Here is a 21,285-nt window from a genome sequence, read left to right on the forward strand (position 1 = left end):
AAAGAAGAACTGTGACAGTGGAGATGAAGGAAACGGGGGGGGGGGGGGAAATATGTTTCCTCATTCACCTCAAACTATAGCTCCTCTGGTGTAATACATTCTCCATGGTCTTTTGCTGCCCCACAACTCAACACGAGCACTGTGGTGTCATGGTGTGAAATACACGCCTGAGGGTTCACATTTTACACCACCACCAGAAAAACACTCCCAGCGCACCTCCTCTGTTACTAATTTTGTACTTTTCTCCAGGCAGGTCTGACTTCAGCAGTGTAATTGTGCAGCATGGACTGTGTTAAGGAACCAAAGGGCTGGATTTTGGGACCATTTTTTGGGGCATTTCATAGCTGAGGCTGGTCATTTCAGAAAGCCGCAGAGCTTTATATTAGAAAAATCAAACTGAATACGGTGCTGGGGTTGAAAGCCCTTCGAGATCCATTGGACGTATTTGATGGGAACAGTTCCTGACTTGAGAACATAATGTTGTCAGTGTTTTCTCTTACTTAAGAACAGCATTAAGACATCACAGTGTAATTTATAAGCTGTATACCACGAGTTTAGACACAGGCCCTGAAGCCACAGATGAAGAATGATCTGAAGCCGCTCTGTGCTTTTGAATGATTGAGAATGTGTACAGACTTCAATAATTATCGCTGACATGTGAAACTAATGGAGCCCTTTAAGTGCCTCAAGTCTAAATCATTAATAGTGCTAATAGAGTTACACTGACACAACACTGACTGAGAATCTGAAGGAAAAATTGTGTGGCCGTGTATTACTTTTCTATTCAAGTGATGCTGGGGACAAATGAACATTTCCATAAGGGTCTGTGGTTAACATGCTAACCTGGCAACACAGATTTGGTAAGATAAATCAGTGAAGGTCACCCATTTCACTGGGCAGCTGCTTTTTGAGATGACTATCTTTTAATTAGCTGGCTTTTGGTCTTTGTCTCTGGTAAAAATTTTGTCTCCCTGGAAGCCACTATGAACTTTTGACTGTCAGCCAATCAAATCAAGGAAATCCACCCTCTCTATAGAACAGAAACCCAATTTGCTTCCTGTTAATGTCTGTTCGGACTGAATTCTAAGCAGATGTCGCAATTTCAAGGTCAATGGAAAGATGTCAGTGATGTTGGGAAAAGCTGCTCTGAAACTATAGAAAGTGAAGCTGTAGGATATATTTCATTGTAAGGAGCTACACCACAAGCTGTGTAGAAAAAAAAAGCTGAGTAATATATTAAATACATAGACTATTGCTGTTATTTTAAAACTGGTAAACTGTTAAACAAAAGCAACATCATTATTTTTTAGTGAAATTTGCTGCACTGCATCACAAATGGATCTAGTTGTAAGAGAACCTGAGCTAAAAATGTGCTAAAAATGTATGTCATCCTAGACAAAATGGAACCATGAAAACTTTTCCTCTAACGTTGTTTCTCTAATGTCTGGGTGGTTAAGCAATCGGTAGAAACGTGTGGCGATGTGTAACAGCTGCGACTTTAACAGGATAAAAGATGATCAAGGCAAAGATCCACTGAGCGTGTGTGTTAGTGAGCAACTCTTAAACTGAAAGTCCGTATCTTGCATCTTAACACTGGATAGGAATAAAAGTGAAAACAAAAGTTTTGGAAGAAATGTGGATAATGTGCTCACCCCATAGAAACTCTTTAAGCTGGGTGGTGGCTCCTAGTGAATGAAATGACATTATATGTGATGAGTGAAAAACATTTTCATTGTGATTTGAAAACTTAATGTGAGAAAGGCTGAATTATAAATAAATCACTGATGCTAATAAACAAACATCAAATGTGTGAATGTATTTTGTCTGAATGCTTGATTGTGTTATGCTTAATAGTGTTTGATTTTCAGAGACGGATGTTGTCTGATCATTTGTCATGCAACGCTGGATGATCTCGCATCGTGGAATCATTTGTCTCAATTCATAATCACACACTTGTTTCATTGATTGACATGCATCGCTGCTGGAGCGTACGCGGTCGCTGGTAATTGGACAGCAGGCTACATCCCAGTTTGTGATGATATTTTCCAATACCTCCCATTACTTCTCATGCATCATCATTTCATCTGAGCTGTTGCTGGAACGTTGTCGTTCAAACACCTGCCTGCTCTTAATGAAGAGATATGACGCTTCTGTCCTGATATTTAACGCTGCATGCACAGAGGAACTAAAGTACGGTTTTATCCCTCACCCTCTCTCCCCCTCTCTCCCCTACACATTAAACACATGGTATAGCACAGTGTCTTTCATCAGTTACAAGAAATGCAATGGGACTTTGGGTCACTCCAGGAACAGGGTGGGCCCCGCTCTGGGAGGCAGTCACTGATAGGATGCCTCGGGTGACACAGCTGATGATGTACAGCACAGCATGCTCGGTTGAACAGCCTCGTCCTCGTAGACCACTTGCCCGTAACTCAACATCATCTCACATTTTAATTATAAGGTGACAGTAGTTGAACATACTTTCAGTGCGTGAAAACTGCTTTCTGGTGGGAACTGGGGTGGGTGGGTTTGAAAAAAGCTAAATGTAACAGGACTACAGGATAATAAGGACTATAGGATAACTACACTGGATAATAAGAAAAATAACCAAATTAAAAGCACAGTAGCGACAGTGACATAAAGAGTTTAGGGTCAAAATAAATGTTTGGTGACCCAAAGTGTTAAAACATTAATAAATGAGACATTATAAACATAAGTTCTCATGAATATATATAAACAAAATATATAATATTTATCTGCTAATACCTTTTTTAAGCAGTTTATGGAAGAATTTGATGCCTCATTGACACTGATAGTAGGACATGGTGGTATTTCAGTGATCAAGAGGTCTCCGTAACCTCTACCAACCACAGGAACAGTTGAAACTCATTAAGCTGAATGGATCCTAAGCTTAGCCAATAACATAAGCAACTAAAGGCAGTGAAAGGTCAGTAGGCAGGTTTCCAGGTTGGACAAGGACGAGGGTGTTCAACACTTTTGGGCACAATGGCACAGACGGGCTTTGGATGAGCCTGGCCATCGGCATTTGGGATTAGCCCTGGAATGGAATGGCGGGGTGACAATCAGTTTGATTGGCTGATGAACCTGTTGCCGGGCGGATTCCAGGCATTTGGGTAGCCCCGATCGGTGGCTCTTACCACGACGGATATCCTGACTCGTTTGGACGGCTTCCTGAGCTCAGGAGACGCGGGGCTCTCCATGTTGTTGTTTTTCTTCCAGACGATCAGAAACAAGCACACAATGTTAACAACAACCTCGAGGTCAGTTTGACTTTGCAAAAAATAAACTTTCTTGCAACGCCACTTTGACGTGATCCAAACTTCACTCCAACGCTGGGGAAAAAAATTAATTGAAACCTTATTTCTATAAAACAAGCCAGCAGCAGGGTGGTGCAGGAGCAAGTTTTTCCTTAAAGCCTTGCAGGATGCAACGCTGAGACAAAGTGAAAAAGGTTTTATAGTGAAGCTGGATGAGATACAGTGTGTGTGTGTGTCCTGTATATGTGTGTGTCTGTTTGTGTGGGAGGTGCTGTACTGTAGAGCGTGAAGGACTGTATGTGAGAGATAGCATAGGACTGTGTGGGTGCACAGAACGTGTGAACGACAGGATGTGAGCCACTGTGTGTGTGTGTGTGTGTGTGTGTGTGTGTGTAGTGGTGTCATTGTTACTGAGTGTATTCTAGGACATGGCTCTCTCACCTCCAGGCCCTCTGTGTCTGGACTGGCACAGAACAGGTTCTTTAAAGCAATGCCCGAATTATCATGTGGATCTGAAAGAGAGACAGAGAGACATTCAAAACAGTGAGACCATCAGACACCCCTGGTCTCCATCTGTTAGATAATCATGTGCCTTCTGTTTGCAGACCTAATCTTACTGGTCCCATCTAAAGAAGCGTTACAACAACAGCTGATTCATCAGCAAATATTCCGTCAGACCTGGGCCTCGATGATGAATCAAAGACCAAGGTCTTGATTTACCAGGGAAATCCAGGCAGACACATGAACACAGAACTAAATATATTCAGGGCTACAAATGACATCTACAGGTGATTTCAAAACTGGATGTAAATTATCTCAGCAAACAGCAGCAAATTCCTACAGCACATGACAGTGTTACTCTTATGCTAACTTTATTATTGTCATCATTAGCACTGTCATGGCTACTAGCTGCCTGGACTTCCATGTGTCGCGTTAGCTGGCCAGAGCGGACAGGTTAAGAGAGGCCACAGGCAAATGAGTCTTTTTCATTGGTTTCCAGCAAGTTGCTTCGTTTTTACATACTGAATATGCTCAAAATTAAACTATCCTGACACTGTCAACATGTTTTATAACCCTCCTGGACTGTTACTGAGCAGTCTGACAGACCAAGACTATGAGAAAGGGGATAAAAAAAAAAAAACCCAAACAACAACCTGCACAAACCGGAATTAGTATCCACAGAAACACAAAAAGCAGCAGATGCTGTGCTGAATTAGGCCCATTTCCATGTTCAAGTGCTTAACTAAAATCCTTCTATCAGTACATGCCAGTGACCCCACCTTCAACACTTATAATGCCCTGTGTTGCTAAATGGAAAAAACAAAGCAAAGTCCCTTTAACCAGCTCGCTCAGTTCCTCTGGTAGACTGGAGTCATTCACTGCAGGAACATGTCGCTGTTGTCACAGGATCTGTTTTTGTTTCCACTGTTTTGATTCCACCCCACCTGCTTAGGGGACGAGTTCCTGGAAGCAAATTTGTGAACTGCACAGGAAGTGATTCTTAGTACAAGTTCTGGATATGTTACGGTGCTGTCACGTGATGTCACGAGGACAAGTACAGCAAACACAACAGCAATTAAACCATGTTACAATGGTTGCAAACCAAAATGTGGAGGGATGTTTGCTGGTGTAAAACTGTGCAGGAAAACTCTTGCATCCCATGTTAATTTAAACATGAAGGAAAATAAAGAACAGCAGCACCACATGCCATATTGTTGTCTGTCCACAGCTGCTTACAGTGCTGGACCAAACAGAACATACAAAGGATGTTGTTGGCCCTGCTTTTGGCTTTTTAATGGCAGACATCTAAAATGTCCTGCTTTATAAATTACAGTGGAAATACAAAAAGAACCTGGACTCAGAGCTTCACACGGTTCAGATTATGGTAGTGGGCTGATCCTGAAGTGGAAAAGTGGTACAACAACACATGGCCTCAGGACAACTCCAGGACCAACTGAAAAGCCAAAGAAAACAGACGGCAACCACTGTACATCTATAACGAAACCTAAGTAAACTTCAATCCTACTGAGTACTGATCAGACACATTCAAAATAAAATAAAAACACATAGTGAGAGACCAGACCCTGGCGGACACAAACAAACATAAACCAGAGAAAACAAACTGTATCAGTTTTTCCAACGAGCAGAGGCAGACAGAGAAACACTTCCTGCTACGCTGCAGCCTGAAGAAAGACATAAAGATGCTCTCTACCAACACTAAACTCAAATACCGAGACTTCAGCACACTCAGACCAAAACAAGATTCAATATTTACCTGAGGAAAAACTGACATTGGCACAGAAGTACTAAATATTTAAGAATTCTCTTCCTTTATGATTCTCACCTACATTACATTTAATTCTTTACTATTTTGTAAATACCACTCCTTTTTTTCATTCTAAGTTATTGTAGTTACTGTAAACCTCGTCCAACTTCCTTATTCTAATTAAGGTATTAAGTATTATTCATATGTGATCATGTCACAAGAGCAAGAAGGAATGGATAGCAAGGTTGGTTTTTGGCTTTGCTTCAATTAAGACAGCTGTAGTGAGAGACTCTTAAAATAGTTTTATATCACGTAAGAGATGAGAGAAACTAAGAGGTGCTTTTAGTGTTTAGAGACAGAGAGACCATTATAGACACTCCTTCTGGATCTATTAAATCTCTTATTATTTCTCTTCTTTATTGCCTCATTTGTCTGCTGTTTGGAATCTCGTGTGTGTGTGTGTGTGTGTGTGCGTAAGTAAGTATCTTACGGGTTGGGATCTCGGTGGGTCGCTCAACCACAGAGGATCTCTTCAGAGCAGGTTTGAGGGGCTTCTGAGGGACTGGACGAGTAGGACTAAAGGATGATTCCTCTGTAGAGATCTGCACAGACACACACACACACACACACACACACACACACACAAAAAGAAAGATAAGAAGCAGCACTCAAAACTCCAAAACCCGAGTCCTGCTTAAGAGATCAACCCCTCCTTTTCTTCTTGTGGACTCATTAGACAAATGGATGTACTTCTACAGAGTGATGAGATGGAGGCAAATCAAAAAGGGGTAAAGAGGAGAAACCAAAAGAGAGAGCACATAAAATCGAAGAAAGAACAGAAAGAAAGAAAGAAAGAAACAGCCGGAGTTTCGACCTAAAAGAGAGGTTCTCATGTTGGCCCTGATGTAAAATTTCACAACTTCAATGACTTTCCATGCAGGCATTTCCATGACCTAAAAAACATTTTTGCCTGGTTATGTTAATGAATTTCTGAAGTGGGAGAACATTTTGGTTTCAACCTTAAAATGTTTCACAGATCAAATGTTTGTGTGAAATTAGTCAGAAATATATTCAGCTGTAATTCTGTGAAGTCACTCGTTTTTAAATTCATTACTATTCCTGATATACTAGGCTGGTATTGTCTCTTAATATTGGACAGTTTCTAATGTTTTATTTATTACATTTTCTGTTTTGTCTTTTGCAAAGTACTTCTGAAATTAAAGCACAGCAGTATTTGTTTTGTTTGCTGCTTTAAATGCACAACAGAGGAGTGTAGTGAAAAGCTGTGTCTCTAAATTCAACTTGCTTTAATGAAGGTGTTGATCAAGGTTAGTATAAATTTATATAAATGCTGTTTCAGAGATGTCTGACAACAGGTGGACACAATGACACAAATTTCTAACTTTTGGCATAAAAGTAGGTAAATTTACAGATGTTAAAAACATCACCTAGCAAGAGGTTTAATACAAAGACAGACCTGTAAAAACCCACAGTCAGAGTGAATAAAGGTTAAGTGGCCAAAATAAACAATTTAAAAACACTGATGAAAGCAGCAGAAGAAGGAAGAGAGAAAGCAGAGGGAAGGTAAGAGGGTATGAAGTCAGAAGAAATGAAGAAAAGACAGATAAGGTAAATGAGCAACACACACACACACACCCTCCCACCCACACATCTGTGCCTGAAGGTGTTCTACTCAGCCACTCACTGCAAACGGATGAAATTGAAATGAAGACAGAACAAAGAGATAAATCGACATTTGGAGATCCACAGTACACACAGGACCTGGAAGCAATTTAGACATCGACCTAAAACCATAGCTCTCTCTCTCTCTCTCTCTCTCTCTCTCTCTCAAACACACACATACACACACACAAACACACCGAAGCTCATGCAGTCTCCTTATCTATGTTATTGATGGCTTAATAACACATGTTAATGCCCTGAGCTATCAACCATCACACACACAGTGTGTTTCTAGGTGAATTTCACACTTTCACCATCCTTCCTCCTCTTTTAAACCATATAAACTGGAGTCTTTGACTTATAAGTGCTGCCTCCCAGAGCTTATGTTTACATGCAACAGATAAAGCTGCCATTTTTGCCCATAAATCTACACTCAATAACCCATAATGACAACGTGAAAACATGTTCTTGGTAAATATTTTACAGATGAATTAAAGATCAAAACTACAATTACAAAAATATTCAGACCCTTTGCTGGGGTCAGGTGCACCTTCTTCGCTTTGATTATCCTAGAGATGTGTCTTAGGACTTGACTGGAGTCAAAACCAGACATGAAGTCTGCAGAACTCTCTGTAGACTTAAAATTGTGGCGAGGCACAGATCAGGACGATGGTACACAACCATTTGTAAAGCTGTGTTCAGTGTTCCCAGGAGCACAGTGACCTCGGTAATTGTGAAATGGAGGAAACTTGGAACCACCAGGACTCTTCCTACAGTTGGTCGTTGGGTCAGACTGAGTAACCAGGCAAGAAGGGCCTTGGTCTGCCACTGCAGAGACGGGAGAATCAGCAGGGAGGGCGGCCATCTCAGCAGGACTCAGCAGGAAGCCACTTTGAGTAAAAGGCATATGACAACCTGCTTGGAGTTTGCTAGACATCATTTAAATAACTGAGAGCATGAGGGAAAAGGTTCTCTGAACTGGTGAGACAAAAAAATGAACCCTTTGGACAGAACTGCAAACAGTATGTCTGGTGAACAGCAGGTGCTGCTCATCACCTGGATAATACCTCCCCTACAGTGAAGCTTGGTGGTGAGCAGCATCGTGTTATGGAGGGGGAGACTGGTCGGAATTCAGGGAAGGATGAATGCAGCCAAACACAGAGAGGTCCTTGAAGAAATCCTGCTCCAGAGTCCATGCAACATCAAACTGTGGCAACAGTTTACCTGTCATTACAACACTGACCTGAAGCTCACAGCCAAGACAACACTGGACAGGCTTCAGGACAAGTGTCTGTCCCTGAGTGACCCAACCAGAGCCCAGACTTAAACCCCATAGAAGATCTGTTTAGAGACCTGAGGATGCTCACAGATGTTTCCCATCCAGTCTGACAGAGTGTGAGAGGATCTGCCAGGAAGATAAATCCAGGTGTGCAAAGCTTGTAGAGACTTAGCCAAGAAGACTGGAAGCTGTAATCGCTGCCAAAGGAGCTTCTACAGAGTACTGAATTAAAGCTCTGAAGACTTTTATACATGAGAGATTTCAGTGTTTGATTTTAATCATTTTTGCAAGTATTCCCTAAAAAGTTTTCACTCTGTCATTATGGGTTATTAAACAACTATAATCTATAATAATGACTCAGAAGCAGATCTCGTAATGTTTGGTATGGTTGATTTTGATTCTGCTTGGTTTCATCCAACCAGCTATTTAACAGATCTTTCTTAATTTCCATTGTTAGAACTTTATAGGCCCAGAAGTCCTATTTAAACAAGGAGCTTCTTACTATGAGCAATGGGATTCTACATGAACACACTTTTATACAACAAAGGGGCCAGTTTTGGTCGTTTCATTTGAGAAGTTATTTGTAGTTTTCTCTGTGTTGTTCTCACTGGTTTGAAGTGGGTGGGGCTTAGTTGGAAAACGGTAATGTCTTGTACTCAGTGTTCAGTAACACACATCAGCACCACAGGATGTGTTTTCTCTTTTTTTCTCTGAATGTTAATTTTGATTGGTTCCTGCTTTGTTGTAAATATTTTATGCTATAGTGTTATAGTGGTTGGAATCATCTTTAACAGCTTTTGTCCAACTTTCCTGGGCTGACAAGCTTCAGTCCATTTCCTTGGTATTTCAAAAATCTGCACTTGCATATGCAACATGTAAACAGACAATAAAGCCCAAGCTGTTTCCAGATGTTTCTAGCTGTCCCTCCACACCCCATCTCTCCAACTGCAGAGACCCTGACCTGGAAGCGGACCTCCTGACTGGCCCGCTGGCTGTCGTCCTCGCTGCCGGGGTTTGACACGACCGATAGGCGTTTCTTCTCCACTGCAGCTCGCGCCCTGATGTACTCTAGCCGCCTGGGGCGACCGAGCTGCTGGGAGAGCAGTGACTGCAGCTGGGCACGCTCGATGGAGCCCAGCAGGATCATGGACTCTTGAAGAGGAGACACAGACAGAGAGGGGAAGTGAGAAAAGAGGGACAAAAGTAGAGCAAGAAAGCAGAAGAGGATGGGAGGAGTGGAAGGCAGATTTGTGGAGAAGAAAGAGAGAGGAGGAAGCAAGGAGCAAGAGCAGGTAATAGAGAAGGACCAGGAGGATGAGGAGAAGACAGTAAAACAGGTTTGGGGGGGAAGAGAGAAGGAGACTGCAGGAGATTCTAAACACATGTTGCAGCACTGCAGAGAGATCAGCTGAGTTACATAACAAGAGCCCAGAATGCAGTGAATGTGTATTAAATAGTGTGTGTGAGTGTGTGTTTGTGTGTCTGTGTGTGTGTGTGTGTGTGTGAGTGTGTGCGGGTGGGTGGCAGCTTGCTTGCTTTAAGTAATTGCCTTTGTGACAGTACGTGCTGATTATGTATTTGGTTAAATGCCGCAGCTAATTGTTCCTGCACGATTGCATAATTGAGACAGCGTTGGAATACCAACTCTGCACTTCTGTGAGGTGGCGAACGCAGCGCCATCAGCAAGCTGTGCCCAGGCAAGTTTGTCAATCAATCAGTCACTTTAATGAGCACACCACCAAGGTCGCTTTTACTCTGAGGCTAAAGCTGCATCACATCTTTCCATCTTTTGGCCACACTGGGCAGCAGAACAAGCTGTGAACATAACATTTGCATAGTATCACTTCATAAAAAAACGCTATGGTGTCGGTGTTAGCAAGCTGTTGCCTATTAACACATTCAGCCGACGTGGAGTAACGTTTTCACTCATCTGAAGTCAGGTCTGTGCCCAATATTCCCTCCCTTTAGCTCCAGTGTGTTCACCAACCAGTCGCTAACTGTGTCTACCTGCTGTCCGGTGCTGAGCAGCTCGTGTACCAGGTTTACCAGAGATGCTTGCTGAAAACAGCTGCCTGCTACTGCTGGAAATCAGTGTGTATGTACCAAATATAGTAGATGATATAGTGTGAAAAATGCAAATATAGGACAATTTAAAAAAAGGTGTAAATGAGATACTGTTTCATATGAATATTACAATACACAATTATCAAAGTTATTACAAATAATTTGCGATGCTTCTCCCTCTGTATGTGTGTCTCACCCGCTGACTCCACCAGCGCCAGGGTCTTGAGGTGGCCCGTCAGCAGGACGTTATGCAGGTCTCTGTAGCAGCAGTTGAGAGTGATGTAGCGCACGTCCCGCACCATAATGTCCTCCACACGAATATTATACTTCCTGACATGAGAAAAAGGAGAGGAGAAAAATACATGTGACGAGGAGGAGGAGGAAGATGAGATGAGTTTATCAACTGGTTATGGAGATGAAGGATAGAAGTAAGTGGTAAAGTGAGACGAAAAAAAAAAGGAAGATGGATCCATTAAAGTATCAAATATTATTTCCCTGAAGAGTCTAAATGCACACACTCCTGACTTTTAAAAAATTTACAGACTATAATGCTTTGCCAGTACTTTTTCTGATGACTTGTTCTGCTACTAAAGTCACTGAACAATAACTTCAGGCTGGTCAGTGCGGTTTTCTGCACAGATCAATAACTGATCTCCTCCACAGCTGACACTGACAGCACATCCTTCCTTCAGCTGACCTGTCCGTCCAATAACACGTTACGCTGTCAACACGCCGTCTGGATGTTAGCGGTAGCAACAACATGACCGTGTGTATGGCAGGAGTGGGTGACATTGTGTGAGCAGATCTTGCCTCAGCAGAATCGTACACCCTGGTACACCAGTCAGAAACACTCAGCCCTCTCTTCCTGCCTGAGCTTGCCAAAACCTGCAAACATGACAGCAGTCGCTCGATGGTTTCCGTTGCCAAGTTCCACAGCCGAGCCAGGACGCAGGCTCTGGCCAACACTCCGCTCCTTGTTGCGGTGACAACTCAATACATTGACTTCTCTTGAAATACAAGGTTAATTTGATGACCATCCTCCCCTGCTCCACTTCAGTATAACAAAGCACAAAGTTGCTCTAGTATCCCTCTTACAAAAAAGGGCCTGTGTGCAGCACCAGGAAGTGACACCAGTAGAATCCTACAACAAAGAACTATAGAAAGGTCCCTACAGGCCCATATGTGGAGACGTGGTGTTACACGTCTGTTAAATGGTAATAAGGACGCACATGTTTCTCTTCAAAGTCATTCATGATGTTTGTTTTTCCATATGAAAAGTGACAGAAGTAGATTTCTGAGCTGTCTGACCACTGGACAGCACTTTGTCTGAAACATACTGACTATTTCCCACCTCACTATGCAAACGCAATGCTATCTCCTTCATTAGCACCGGACATAAGTCACGAGGCTCAAAATCATCCAATGTGTATGTAACTCCTGGGGATGCTTGGCTGGGTAATTAGCCACTCAGACAGTGTTTTTTGCCTAGGTTTCCAGATATTTGCTCCTTACCCCAATGCCCAATGCATCTATGCTCACACACAGACGTAATTGTCCCAGTTAAAAACTCCATGAATTGAGGTCTGTGGATTCTCCAGAGTAACAGTGACACTGTTCCTGGAAAGAGATCTTAATTTTTGAAATTACACTTTTCAGTGCTTGGGTCACCATAAACAAAACACCATTTACCTCCATTTAAATGGATTAGTAAGAAATATTATTGTATATATAAAAACTTAAATACTAAAAAAAATAAATAACCTGAATGGTTAGATGCCACTGGAGGTAAGTGAAAAAAATATGTTTCTTTGTTATCTGGGTGAAATGACCCTTTAATGGAGAAACCAGGGAGCCACATGCTCATAGTGGTTGTATTACACATCTCTAACATCACCTGTCAGTCAAAGTGTGCAGGCCAGAGTCTTTTTGATGGAATGTTTTTGCTGCTCGAGATTGAAGTTTAGAAGCTGTTGCTCTGAATCTCTTTAGCCATCGTCATTTCTCACACCAGTGTCTGTGTTGTTTTTTCTGTTTATACTAAACAAACCCAAACGTCCATGGCCATCAAAAGGTATTTTCCTCCATGACAGATCTACCAGTCACCTACTGTTATCCATAGCAAATTAAACTGATATGGTAAATCAGATATTTCTATCAGTCCGTGATAGAAAGTATAAAAAAAATATGTAAGTAAAAAGATGCTTTGAAAAAAAACATTACCCTTGAAGAAAGCTTATTTTTCCTGATGAGTTGGCAGCCTTTTTTAATTTGCTAGTGGATCTGAGAGAATAATGTAATGCATGCCTCTGAACTGACCACAACCGCTGCCGAGACTAATTTCCCCCGGGATATCAAAGGCAGTTGATGAAATCTGATTGGTTTCCTCTTAATTGAACCTCCTCCCCTGCAAAGGCTGGGCAATACATGTGATCAGTTTGAGCTATCTTTCCTTCATCCTCGGCTTATAGATTCGAGCCAAGATAAACAGACTTGTAGGGTTATAAATCCAGGCTTATAGATCATCCATATTGTCCAGAGTGGAGTAGAGAAGCTAGGGGCATTGATGTATGTGTGTGTGTGTGTGGGGGGGGGGGGGGGGTTGTTGAGGATGTATGGGGAAGGTGTGGAAGCCAATAAAAGGATGTTGGATGATCCGGAGAAAATGTGATCATCTCCTGTGGATCCGCTGCCTGTCAGACGAGCAGAGACAACACTGGACTGATGACGATTCAGCAAACTATATTTGACCGTTATTAAATGCTAAGAAACACAGAGAGACAGACAGAGAAACAGACGACTGTGCACATACTCACACACACACACTGATGTTATGTAATTGTTCCCACACTTTTAAAATGCCATTCAAACGCTGAGGGGGAGAAGACAAGAGACTGGTCTGAATAAACGAGGGACAGAAAAGGTGGAAAAGGTTTCATATGCGCTACTGGGTATGATTAGAGAGAAGGGGTGGGTAACAGCATGTCTGTAGTGAAAATATGTGTGTGATACGTGTGTGTGTTCATATCTGCTAAAGCCACACAGAAATAAAAGATAAGAAATCCAATTCTCTCCCTGTCCGTGTGGGTGTGCAAGCAAATGCACATGCCATCATGTGTGTGTATTGCACGGCAGGCATTACATGAGTGTTCCTGTGTGCGTGAGTGTGTGGGTGGACGGTTGTGTGGGTGTGAGATGGATAATTTCCAGTTTGAACAAAAAAACACATTCAGCTTGGAGGGGGCCACGCTACCTACAGTGTCTCATTTCCCCCCCTCTCGGCCGCCTCCTCCTCCGCTCTCGTATGCTGCAGTAATATAACATGTGTGCGCACTCACACACACACACATATAAAGGTTCAGTGATGGAGACTGGTGTGACAGAGAGAGGTGAGAGGCAGAAAGAGGTAAAACAAAAAGTAAATGAAGGATGGAGGAAAGTAGGAGTTTTCTGCAGAGTGACTCAAGTTCTTATTAAATATAGATGATTGTAGGAGATTACATTTTTGTGTGGGTTTTTGTGAGTGTGGACTGACAGTTTGCACACCAGCAGACACACACACACACACACACACACACACACACACGCATACACACATACACAAATACAGAAGGGATTCCTGACAGTTTCTCAATCATCTTTTTGCCTTGACAACTTTAAACATTTTGAAACGTGTCATTATGTCGAGATAATTTGATATTTCTTGATCCATAAGTATGTCATGGTTTATTTCCACTTTGCACACAAACACACACACACACACACACACTGGAATTCAAGTATACCAGCAGTATTTCTCCTTACAAGTCTATTAAGTCCTCACACACAAAGTGTATATACCATGGAAGTGTCTTTATAATCCAGAGAAGATAACAGGCACACACACACACACACACGTCACTGCTTTCCTAAACCTCACCAATTAACAGGGTGACTATAGGGGTGTCACAACCAATCACTCACTGTTTAACCAAGGAAATAAAAATCTAAGTTGTAATAAACTGAGAATTATCCTTCATATCAAGTATAAGAACTTAGTGAAATCATTGAGATGATCCTGTAAGATGATTGAGATGATCCTCTGAGAGCTTGTGTGACCAGTTCTGTGCATGTGTGTCTACAGGAGCATTAAGTAAGTGGTTGCTACATTATGTAATCAGCCAAGAGAAAATAACAAACTATGCAACATCTCATTGAAAACACTTTTCACACACACACACACACACTCAATTACTCACGCCCCCATGCACAGGACAAGAGAATAAGGATGTGATGGAGAGGCTATGAGGTCGCAGCAGATAATAAGGAGAGATAGAAGAGAAGAGAGCTACAGTGATAGAAAGAGAGAGGAATAGATAATGGAGAGGTGGGTAGCGTGGGTCAGCTGAGGTGCTGATGCAGAAAGTGAAGGACTCAAGTAGCAGACAGAGACGAAACTCTTCAGGGGATGGCACAGAAAATGATGAACAGATGGAGGATGAAATAACATTTTTCCTCATAACTCCCAATTTGTGAATGATGCATCCGAACTATTATCTCCACCTAATGATTTGCCCACATCCATAACAATAATCGCTTCCAAATGAAAAGTGCTTCTGTGTGGTTTCAGTGAGCTTCGAGGACACCAAGCAGCTGGTAATCCTATTCAATATTTTGTGATGGGTAGAAATTCTTAATGGGTGACAGCATCTAAAAGCCATATAACGCTGGTTTGCCGAGCCAGGCACCTCCACCTGTGTTTGTGTTTCTGTAAAGCCAATTCCTTTCTCCACATGCACCCTGAAGGTAAGAAGGCGCAAATACACAAATACATATATACACAGACATCATTTCTAAGCCATTATGTGACTAATTAAACTTCCACAGGTAAAGAAATCAACCCCTGCAGAGCAAACAAACACTTTCAGTGACAGTCAACCAAAACTGACTGGGCTGCAATATGGACAAATACACTTGTAGTACATGAAGTGGTGAAGTGAATATTAACACGTCATTTGCATATATTTCATACATTTTAGCCACACAAAGCTAAGCTAAGCTAAGGTAAGCTAATCTCTAAGGATGGTAATGTTGGTTTGTCAGTGTGTTCGTCGACTATAATGAGACGGGCGTGAAATTTGATAAAGACATTCATGGTCACCAGAGGATGTCCTGTCTTTTCATTTAGCACCAACAGGTCAGAATGTGTGTTCCCAACACTTTTGTTCATCCAGCCTCTAAAAATAATCACTGAATTGTTGCCCAGTGTGACAATCAGGAGACTTTCTTACTATATTTGGTTACTTGTAAGTTGCCTTCAGTGACTTACAGACTCCTCTCCCTTCAACAGTCATTGATATTTCTCAGTGAATGTGCTCTCATGGCTCTCTGGACTGACTGTCCAATGAGTGGGGGCGAGCAGCATAGCCAACGACCAATCACAGATCCCCATTGTTTGTCCGGGAACCTCTTCTCAAACTTTAGCTCAACTTACTTTCATGTTTAAAATCTCATCTATACATAAATAACTATGCTATGACATCATGAATGTCCAGTTTTGTGTGTGATGTAATCTAACAACACCTCGTGAATTTTCGAGCGGGTTTTAGCTACTTTTCATTGAAAATAGTTCAATACATGTTACCATACTCACTATATATATGCTAACATGATAAAAGTTGCGCTCTTGTCATCATGCTAATATTTGTGCTTTTAGAGGATGAATGCAGACATGCAAAAATATATAGGTACCTAAGTGCTTTCCTGTAAAATTGTGTCAAAAGTCCATTAGAAATATATTCAGCCTATTGGAGAAATCCTAAGCATTGGTCCTATACGTTAACCCTATTCTTCCTTAATTTCAAATACTTTTGAACGTTTGAATACTTCTGATCATCATTTGATCATTGGAACATTTCTTCATTTCTTGAAAATCTTACTTTGTCTTGGGATGATTTTGTATTACTTGCACATCCTATAATGCTGGAACAGGTTATTATATTAATTATTGCATCATGTTTAATACTCAACATACGCAGTATTAATAATGGCATTGTTTTTGTTTGATGTTTACTATTACTTTACCTATTTGCTATTGAAACAATCAAATACATGTGATGTGCTGCAATATGAAGTTATGCGATATGATGTTGCATTTCTAAAGAATAATTTACAGTACGTACTCGTGGTGTCCCCAGCCCAGCTCTGGAAGGTAGGGCAGCTTCTTGATCCTGATGATGGAGTCATAGAGGGAGGGCTGCAGGGACTGGGCCACGGCGTTGGCCAGGATCACTGCTATCATCACCGGCAGGATGTGGGAGATCTGACCAGTCAGCTCAAACACGATGACGGCAGTGGAAACCGTGTGGGTGACCGCTCCTGACAAGGCCGCCGCACCTTTGGGTGGTTGGAGAGGACAGTGAGGGTAAGCAAAGAGTACAGACAGGGACTGCAGAAAAACAATTGTTCAGATCAGTGGGTTTTAAGGCGGGGTCTGGGGCTATCTACCGGGGTCCTTGAGGTGGTTTTAAGGGCATCATCTATTAAAATGACAGACAGTTCAATATTAACAAGATTTCAAGTGCAAAAAATAGATTTACTACGCCATGGCACATAATAAAGAGGACAGTTGATCAGTAAAAACATCTCAACATTTCAAAACTCACTTCCCACCAGACCTGGATGTTTCTGAAATGTTAGTAGTGATAGAAAGTGAACAGCTACATTTACTCAACTCCTATAATAAGGTACAGTCTTCACACAGTATTTCTACATTTACATGAGAGAGAAGAACTGTACTTTGTATCCACAACATACAACACAGTTACTTTAAGATAAACCTTTACATACTAAATCTATAATGAACTCATAGACAGTTATAGGTTAAACTCTCCAACAGTCTGAAGTAGTTCCACCACCTACACTATTAAAATCAGTAATAATAAGGTGAACAGTAATAATAACCTGATAATAGTATATTCCTTACTTTTTCTTAGAGGCCATTGGAATCGTTACTGACATTCTAATAAATGTCACACATAATGTCATGTACCTTCTCTGGACCAGAGATGTATGTATGTAAAACAGAAAAATAACTATCCTAATCATGGGTTGCACTTTCATCAGTATTATTTCCACATGCACAGTGTACGTGTAGTTAATACTAATCAGTTATACTGTTACCAACATAAAAGAGTACAGGAAACCAGAGTTGCTCAATACTGGAACACTAGTGTTTCAGATCATATACACAGTATATTGTTCAGGATTACTGATCCAATCCACAAAACCACACTTCAACTTTGAAAATCAATTTACTTTAAGGTTCTAGTTATCACCCCGTTCTGATTTTCCCTGACCAGACCCAGCACTCTCTCCTTTATACACTCTCAGCCCAACAAACCAAATTCACATTCTTCTCCACACAAACCTCTCTCATATACTCACACGGCAGAAATCGACTTATTCAGCTAATTCAATACAAAAGGGAACCTCAATATTTCCAAATCGTTTTTTCCCAATAAAGCGTTGTGAAAAGAGCAATATAAAAGCTGCATCAAGCAGACAGAGCAGCATGGGGCGAAGTGAGCCTTCACTGCTCAACAGAGAAAATGGATGAGTCCAATTCAAAGCATGAGATGAACACTGGGAAAAAAAAAAGTAAAGAATGAAAGCATTAAAATAAAGTGAAAAGAGAGAGGAAAGCAGAGAGAAGCAGATGGTGGGTGAGAGAGAGAGTCTACAAAGGCAGGTTTCACTGTTCTTTCTCGTAAGTTAATTAAGCCTGTGTATGTCTGCCTATCCCTGCTCAGATAAATGCTGCTGCTCCCTCTGCTCATCCTAACATTTAGTCCTTCAAGTGAGCTCCGCTGCGAGTTGAAAGAGGCTCATCAGAGTGTCAGGCCTGTAAAGGACTGAGTCATCAGCTATAGTGCACCACAACAACAACAACATCAGCAGCAGCCCAGAAAAACAGCCGTCGCCAACTCGCCACAGTGGCATAATCAGCATGGCTGTCAACAAGTAGCACAATCACAACGCTGCATCTCATTAGACATGTGACCTCAGGAAGGATGGAAATGATGTGGTTATGAAGGGACAGCTGGTGTTCGCAAGACACAGAATAAATTAAGGATTTTTAACACCAGTCACTTATGACTGTGTTAAATAAAACCTTGACTTTATCTGATCTGCTTTAATGGTACATTTTCACATAAGTTGTAAATATGAATATTAATGGGAAGAAACCCAATTCCATGCAGTCCCTGATAATCTGCTTGTTAGTATCACTTACTCATCCATTAAAGGCCAGTTCATGGTTTCTGCCTGCCCTTGGATGGAGGTGGGCTACAGATAAAGATGTGGATGCACTTCTATTCACACTACAACTGGGTGCAAGTGTACTGAGACATGCTCCACCTGAGCTCTAGAAAAAGTGATGGTGACCACCTGACAGAGAGAAGAAGCGTTCCTTTGTTGAATTTGGCTAAACAACATGAAAAACTAAAAAAAAGACTGCTTAACAAGGATGGGACCAAGGACGGGAAATAAACAGTACATACATGTGGTGCACGAATCGAGCATCCAGTTTACTTGTCTGGAGCATCTGTAGTTAGCATGCTTGCTGTGCGGACTGTCCACAATTCTGGAGTGTACAAAATTTACGAGAGGCGGACCCACACAAAGCCTTGAGGATGTGTGGATGTGGAAGCCATGAACTGGCCTTAAGTGTCTCAGTCACAGTGTCTCCATTATATATGTTTGTCCACCAAAAGCAACTCCACCATCACCCAGCATGAAACCTCTGCTCAGCTGACTCAAACCTCCTTTCCATCCCCCAGAGGACCAAACACTGAACCTGGGGTGAAACTACTCTGTCCATCGCTGCCCCTGTCCTCTGGAACGCTCTCTCCGTGGACATTAAACACTCTGCCAACCCACCCAGCTTTATAAAAGCACTCAAAACTCACCTTTGTAAAGCTTCTTTAAACAAACGTTCAGCTTTTACTGTAGTTGTACACCCACCTACCTTTAATACTGTTCCTTTACCTGCTGCTCTGTGGCTTATCGTTTATCTACGTAAAGCATTTTTGAGTCCCTTTAAAAGTGCTGTATAAACGTCATTATTATTATTGTTATTGTTAGCAGCAGCAGCTTTACAGCAGCTGCTTCATAGTAATATAAGCAGTGCTAACTTAGCTCCAAAGCTTATCAAGTTGTTATAATTTGTTATGTCATAATTTCTGTCTATAATGAGATTTACAGATTTTTGTGAGTCTTCGTCAAAGGTAAGAATAGTAACAAAACTGAACTCTTCTATAATTGTATTCTACAAAAGGGAAATAGAAACTGTGTGGAGAAATTGGAAATACATGAATGATTAAAGTACTATTGAGTAAATTAGAAGTGAAAAGTTTCAAAGTAAAACGAATCAGGTGAGCTTCAGTTAACGTTCACGATCAAACATCAGAATGAGGATAAAATGTGATCTCAGTGACTTTGACTGTGGCCTGATTATTATTACCAGACGGGCTGGTTTGAGTGTTTCTGAAAGTGCTGATCTCCTGGGATTTTCACGCACAGTCTGTAGAGTTTAACTCAGAATGGAGCAAAAAACAAAAAGCATCCAGTGAAGCAGCAGCTCTGAGGATGGAAACACCTTGTTGGTGAGAGAGGTCAGAGGAGAACGGTCAGACTGGTTGGAGCTGACAGAAAGGCTAACTCAGATAACCACTCTCTACAGCTGTGCTGATGTGCCGAGGAGAAAACCCATCTCTGGATGAAGAATACGTCAAACTCTGAGGGGGATGGACTACAACAGCAGATGACTACGCCAGGTTCCAGACTACACCTGTCACCTGCAGCAGGCACTCACCAAAACTGGACAGCTGAGGACTGGAGAAAAAAAAAACTTGTAGCCTTCCAGCATGATAACACACCTTGTCAGAAAGCAAAAGTCAACTCATACACAACATTAATGTGTCATCACGAAGAAGTGAGGCAAACAGGAGGGCCCAGCCAGTATTAGAATGGTGTTCCTAATAAAGTGCTCACTGAGTGTATATGCTGTATAATAACTGTTTAAATAATTCAGCGCTTTAATTTATATATTTATGTATATATTTCTGGTTTCCATCATTCTCTATACAAAAAGAAAATGACAGTTCCACTTCCTTTCTATTTCTGAACAGAAGTTTTCAGTTACACAACAAGTTAAAACTTCCAAACTAGTCTAGTAAGACATGAGCACCTGACTGTTGTTATGTCAGCTGGGGTCCGAGCTGTTTTGCAAGAAAATGTTTTTATTAAGTCTCATCTGATGATCTTGAAAATGGAATAGGATTCTGTCTTGAGTGTTTTGAGTCTGATCATATTTTATGTCTCCTTCAGTCTGGGTCCATTTAGGATCTTAGAGCTATAAACTGAGGCATTGGGCTGTAGGAAATATTCATCTTGATTCATTTTCTATGAGAAGTGGACAGAAAGGTAAAATATGTTACTTAAGTAGAAGCACTGGTTCCTCACAGAAACCTAATGAGAAGTGAAAAAAAAAAACAATATGTGCACAGTTTCCATCTCAAGCAGACTGAATCACATTAAAACAGCTGATTTGCTCATGAATGAGAAATATTTTTAAGTGCCAAAAATTTAGATTTTAATGATCTGAATCTGACAAAATAGTAGTGCAACTCTGAAAATGAAAATGACTTTCATGAAATTGGAAACGGAAAAAGAAAAAA

At 41.4% G+C, this 21,285-nt stretch overlaps 1 protein-coding gene across 3 annotated transcripts in view; it reads right to left on the reverse strand.

The window, feature by feature from the left end:
- Nucleotides 1-21,285, reverse strand: part of LOC121186883 (chloride channel protein 2-like) — a 143,655-nt gene that overhangs the window by 17,903 nt on the left and 104,467 nt on the right. For 2 of the 3 annotated variants that reach the window (XM_041045759.1, XM_041045761.1), the window contains 5 exons: nt 16,729-16,942; nt 10,767-10,900; nt 9,468-9,658; nt 6,035-6,146; nt 3,720-3,790 (listed from right to left, as the gene is read on the reverse strand). In XM_041045759.1, coding sequence (XP_040901693.1) covers nt 3,720-3,790; nt 6,035-6,146; nt 9,468-9,658; nt 10,767-10,900; nt 16,729-16,942 — 722 coding nt within the window. Of the gene's footprint in view, nt 1-3,158; nt 3,234-3,719; nt 3,791-6,034; nt 6,147-9,467; nt 9,659-10,766; nt 10,901-16,728; nt 16,943-21,285 lie in introns of all 3 variants that reach the window. The other variant, XM_041045762.1, reaches the window with a different exon arrangement.

Source organism: Toxotes jaculatrix, chromosome 9 (genome assembly GCF_017976425.1).
Source record: "Toxotes jaculatrix isolate fToxJac2 chromosome 9, fToxJac2.pri, whole genome shotgun sequence".
Lineage (NCBI taxonomy): Eukaryota > Metazoa > Chordata > Actinopteri > Toxotidae > Toxotes > Toxotes jaculatrix.